General features: G+C 38.2%; 1 protein-coding gene across 1 annotated transcript; it reads right to left on the bottom strand.

The window, feature by feature from the left end:
- Nucleotides 1-1,631: 1,631 nt before the first annotated feature.
- LOC135138640 (uncharacterized) lies at nucleotides 1,632-2,492 on the bottom strand. The gene has a single exon (XM_064068618.1). The coding sequence runs from the start codon at nucleotides 2,490-2,492 to the stop codon at nucleotides 1,632-1,634; it is 861 nt and encodes a 286-aa protein (XP_063924688.1).
- Nucleotides 2,493-6,072: the final 3,580 nt, after the last annotated feature.

Below are 6,072 nucleotides of genomic sequence, written 5' to 3'. Positions count from 1 at the left end.
TTTCAGGGAGTCAAAGTGTAGCGGCACTGTTTTTTCAAAATCGTTAATTACCATGGCCCCTACTGTCGACCACGGTGCCGGTAAAATATGCGTTATGGTTATTTCCTTCTCATCTTCTTTGCATGGAAATCTTCTGCCAATGATTACTTCATCATGCAGCATGAGTTGGCAGTGGCAGGGTAGTACGATTTTCTTAGCACCTGGTTCTGCATCCTCTTGTTTCACAATCGACCTTAGTTGGTTATTGCACTTGATGCAGGATTCATTTCTCGCGTGGGTGATTACATATGTCTCTTCCTCAACTTCGGTTATGGTCATTGCAGTGGAATCGTAGCACGTCATTGGGCAGTGCCTGCTTAGCTCTAATGATGATCCTCCTGCAACCAGCTTATTGACACATGTTGGACCATGTAATGAATCTGCCGAAAATCGAGGCAAAAAACACAATTTGTTTTCGAAAGGTTTGCAGTGGTGAAGACTGACTCCGGATATCGCCCTCACCTGTCTGCTCACTCCTTTTGACACGGCAACGTACACACTCTCGTGCTGAGTTTTGCATGTTTGATTGTGCCACTTGAAAGGGACCGCAATTAATTCAAATAAAGACCATGAAAATCCTTTAGTTCTTACAGGTATGCGGATGTGAACTGTTATCGTCTTTTCAGTCAACACACAGTCACAAATTGGCAATGTGTACAAGACTTCCGCATCCCCAACAGAAATGGCCAGTTCCTGCCGGTGATTAGCGATATTGTCCTGTAACACGATTAGATCCGCTCTCAGTACCGATGGTGGGAGTATTATCTGCGGAATAAGATGCTGTTTACACGCAGTCGCCACCTCGTTCTGCTCCATGATCCTGATAGTATTAATAATTTTTTTCAAATTCAAATAATTATTATAAATGGCTGTCAAAAGCTAATCTCTCCTACCCTCGCACTTGATTTTCGAGTTTCACCATTAAATCTGATGCCACCTTTTCTGCTAAATGCATCCTTCGTTCGATCTGACGGAACGTGTTCGCTGTGTCGTTTTGATATTTCCTAAATGCCTTCGATTCTTGACCGATACTTTTCAGAGATTCGGTAAGCCCCAGTTGTAGCTGATTAACCTGTTCGGCCAACTGCTGCTCATTTGCTGCCAGCTTTTTAAATTTATGCTGTGTTGCAAAACCACAGCACCACTCAAATGAACTCGCAATGAAATCCAGAGCTCTTTTTCTTCTTACACCTTGCTCTCTTCCTATCTCTCCCTCTATTAGTTGCCTCAACATAGACCGTTCCCCCTCATAAAGATTTGAAAGCCTCTCTATTTCTTTGACCAACTGACAATTTAAAGATTTGCCGTTCTCACCACAATCCATCAAGCTAGTACTGCTGTGTCCTGCGTTGTCTCCCGTCTCCCACTTGGTCGTATATATCAAGGGTATACTGGCTTCGTACGTAAATACGGGCAGTTTTCGCCAGTAAACGCCCGTATTTATTTCTACCGCTTGTCCAAGGTATAAGATTCCCATGTAGTATATTATTAACATCCTAAAATTAAAATTATATTAATTTTTAATTTACACCAATTAAAAAGTTAACAAAAACTTATTACTATATTATTATGTAACTAACGATTAATCTGAATTAATTTTCAAAATGCAAACTGAAGGACTCATCCGACATTTTCGGATCCCACTCCTGCTGTAGCACCAGAAGCTCGAAAAAATAGGACTTGATGTCCTCGTTCAGTCCCTGCTTCCTGTTTTCGAATTTTGCCCTTACTCCCCTTTTAGACTCACCACTGCCGAATTCCGCCAAAAAATCGTTGGTGAGCGCTCTCCATGTCTTCTCTGCATTAGACTGCGTTGTTGTGTATTGGCGAAACCACGCCAATGCCGCTTTTTCCAAAAAAATTGGCAAATATGAAATTTTTAGCGCGTCATCCCATGAGTTAGTTAAAGCTACTCTCTCGTAGGTGTCGATGAAGCTGTTTGGATCTGACGTAGCTGGATTAAAGAGGGGCGGGGCTAAAAATTTTGGTAAGGCTGGAATTTTAGCTTTTTCCAAAGCTTCTCGAAGAGTTACGTTTGACATCCTGTCTTCTCCGGTCTCTATGTCGCTTTCTTCCCTGTCCTCCTCACTCTCCGCCCTACTTTCTTCCTTGTCCCCCTCGCTCTCTGCACCACTTTCCTCCAACTCCTTTTCACTATCTTCCCTCCTTTCTTCCTTGCCCTCTTTGCTCTCCGCACCACTTCCTTCCTTCGTAGTTTGCTCGTCTTTTTTCGGTTTTTCTGCTCGCTTCCTCGTGTCCAAAATTTCTGATATTTCTTGTAATGTTGAATCTGATACAGGCTTTGGGTTAACTATATTTACTTGCACCGGGTTTTCGTCAACTGTCTCAAATGCTTCCGTGCTTCGGCACTTAGGAACAAAATTCCGGTACTGCGATTCTTCTACCTTACGCCTTTGACTACGTGTCTTTAACAATGGTTTCGTTCCCGACATTCAAAAAAAAAAATTTTTGTTTTTGTTTTTCATTTATGTGCCTTTGCCCTAGATTATCTACTGTGCTGCAAGTTCCGACTCAGCATATTACACCATTACCTACTTTATAGCTGTAAAGTAACTCCAACACACCCGTCAGCAAAATTCATTACTCTACTTATACAACTAATCTATTAATAATATCGTTTAATTTAAATTAAGATAAATATGGTGATTTATCCTTCGAAATCTCACCATGGCGCCTCCACCATATATGTCACGTCCTGTGACCATTAGGGGTGTTTTATAAAAACATTTGTCTCCTTATTCTATGATTTATTACCTACTAACTACAAAACTAAGGGCCGGTTGCATAAACGCAAATCAAATTTAATCTCTGATTAACTCGATAGTAACGATTGTTATTATCATGGTTACAATTGTTCTTAATCAGAGATTAAATTTGATTTGCGTTTATGCAACCGGCCCTAAGTATATGGAGTTGGTACTTACTTAATCATTACGGTTGTCGTTGGCAGTCTTGAAGGGACCCGCACTGTCACAGTCTCTAACTCTAACTGTCACTCCCTGTCCTCGATTTGCCACTCTCCAAGTTCCTTCTGCTGGCCCAAGCATTTCGCAGTTTCTTTGCGAAACACTTGGCATCAGCCAAACTTACTTTTTGAGGGCAAATCGGTTTCGTAACTTGTTGCTAACTGTGACAAGTTGTTCAATGTACATTTGCTAACAACCAAATCAACCAAATGGATCAATTTTAAAATGTAAGTATTATCTAGAGGTTCATAGTTAATATGATTACGAAGACCAAAAAGGATACCACTCCTATCAAATTTCTGAACAGATGATAAGTTCCTGTCACATCTAATTAATTACACTATGTGAGGGTGGAAAGAGAATCATTCAACCAAGACTCTGTCATAATTATGATGTCATAAGATAACTGACAACAGCTGGTATAGAACATAGAGTTTTAGATCTTAGTCCTCTAGCGTTTTGATAATAGATGTTAAATGATTTTGAAACATTGTTGTTTAATTGAAAGACGATGTAGATATTATGCGAGGAAGCCCATTTTGATATTTAGTGCGTAAATTTGTTTCATCATTACTGAAGCGATTGTTTAATTCAGCTTTGACATTTTTATAGATCATCAACTACATTGGAGTACGATACTGATATGTTGCTAAATTGCGACGTTTTTAATTTATAAGCATTCCGTAAGGCTATTGAACCTTATCTACAGACGAGAGCAATATTTTGATATGACGACGATTACTCTTAGAGGCGTCAAATTTTCCTAGACGGTAAAACGACAAGTTGTTTTCAGTGACAGGTTTATAGTAACCTGAGCTGTGTTTGATATCAGCAATTTGGGCGGTAAGTTCATCACGTAATTTCACAAAAAAAAAAATGTTTGAGAGGACGTGATTTGGGGCGAGTCATTTTTATGTCGTTTATAACAAATGAAGTATCCCCTGACACCAATCGCAAGAAACACTTGCTTTAGAAACCCCGGTAGGGACATTACAATTTAAACAGCTACCCATTATTAATATAGTTGATATGTTTAATATATTGTTATGATATACGTACTATTGCTGTCTATAAGGATAAAGCAAAAAACAAGAACAAGAAACAGGGATGCACAAGTTTCACACTCAGTGCCTTTCAGGATGTTTTTTAATAACACGAATAGATAGGCCACGGTCAAGGTGACAGATATGAAGACAGAGAAAGAGACGAAATTTTATCGGAAGTACAAGAACATTTAGATACAATCAGCTGTTTTGGTAATTTGAGCTGAATTTCCAGTAATTTAATCTAGGAGACTGGTACATTAAGATAATGCACTTTGTAAAGTTCACGTTCCTAAGTGGTAGCAACATGTAGAAAAAATTATTTGAAATTAAATATAAATTGTTATACACGCCACTGGTATAGTTTCTTGACCTACCATAACTACTATTCAATGAATGGTATAGAACGTCTAGGATCAATAACCAAAAAAGTGGCACACTGATAAACAACGTGAAAAAACCAGCCATGCATGAGCTGGTTGCCGTCGTGTCTTCGGTTAACGCCTTTGACAACGGTGAATTTTTCTCGTTCAAAGCGTGTCGAAATGTAATGCTTTCTGGTGTGGCTGATGGAAACGCTAAGTTGGTCTGCGAATTGTGGATCGAACGCTTTCCAAATCGCACGATTCCGTGTGCTTGAACATTTGCATCAGTGGTACATCTCTGAGACCATAGTACCTTCAAACCTCAAACCCACGGTCGTGTCCGTGATGGGACCGAAAGAATACTGCAAGCTGAAGAACATATTTTGGAACGCTTCGAAGAAGAGCCCGACATCAGCACTCGTGTTTCACAGTTTGTAATATCTTCTCAGGACCACCATTTTTTTCTATAACTAATGATCTTTAGCAATGACCTTTAACGACTGAACGATTAGATGAATGAACGAACGATAATAACCAGCAAATAGTCGGTTTTATTTTTAATTTTTATTTACAACGATTTTATTCGAACGTTTTGAACGTACTGTTTTAAAGGGTGGATCAGTGGCTTCCCATCGAGAGTGGTGCATGAAGGTTTATTGCAAATATTTCGAAATCACCCTGTATAATTGCGCTTTTCATAGGATCAATATCGTAGTTTTACGCCCAGTCCCTACGGTTTTCTGTTATGGGGTGTTCAATACATTTTCAGAATATAATATCTCAGTTATTCACAGATTTATTGTTATAAAATTTTAAATATAACTTCTTCACAAATTTCTCTATATAACACAACTGCAGTATTTTTAAAAATTAATGTCTCCGTTATTTTACAAAATTGAACTCGTGTGAAAATAATGGACCATACAAAGCATGTTTTTTAGTTTAGCATTGCAAGCAATGTTCGTCGGTTTCATTCGGAAATTGTATTTTTAAACTAATTCATTGTATTAAAACGTAATATTTAGTATAAATGCATCGTAATTGACGTCAAATCATTTAAATAAACCGAATTCCACTTATAACGAGCTTAAAGAAACAACGCACGAACGTCAATTACTGCTATAGTGAATAGAGAATAACGTGAAATAATGATTTGTAGAAGGCATTTCTTATTGTTTACGCAGAAATGGAGAGAATTTATAAATTGTACTGCGAAATAACACTCGTACTGATACACATGTTGTTGTTTGTTAGTAAACAAAATGCACAACAAACTACCAAGCGCTTGTAAATTATTTTTTCTGCAATTTTTGCAAGTAACCGCAAATTTCGAAAACTGTTTAGACAAAATAGACGAACCCTACAAAAGTGAATCAGTTAGAATTATAATTCTAAACGACGACAAATACAAACAAGAGATTTTGAATTTTGCGGAAAACATTATTAAGTATATTAACAAAAGTGGCATGCGAAAATTACATATTGAACTCAAATTTATAAACGATGAACCCAGTGATCCGAGCAGTTTTAGCTCTGTTGGAACACACTTAGTAATAACTTGGAACGCCCAAACTTTGCACCAATTCCTAAACTACAATCCCAAGGTAGTTATACCCTTGGCACGACATGTGTACAAAT

Source organism: Zophobas morio, unplaced genomic scaffold, assembly GCF_036711695.1.
Source record: "Zophobas morio isolate AGI-343-1 ecotype UQ-CSIRO unplaced genomic scaffold, CSIRO_AGI_Zmor_V1 ptg000030l, whole genome shotgun sequence".
Lineage (NCBI taxonomy): Eukaryota > Metazoa > Arthropoda > Insecta > Coleoptera > Tenebrionidae > Zophobas > Zophobas morio.
This window is presented reverse-complemented; position numbering and strand designations above follow the sequence as displayed.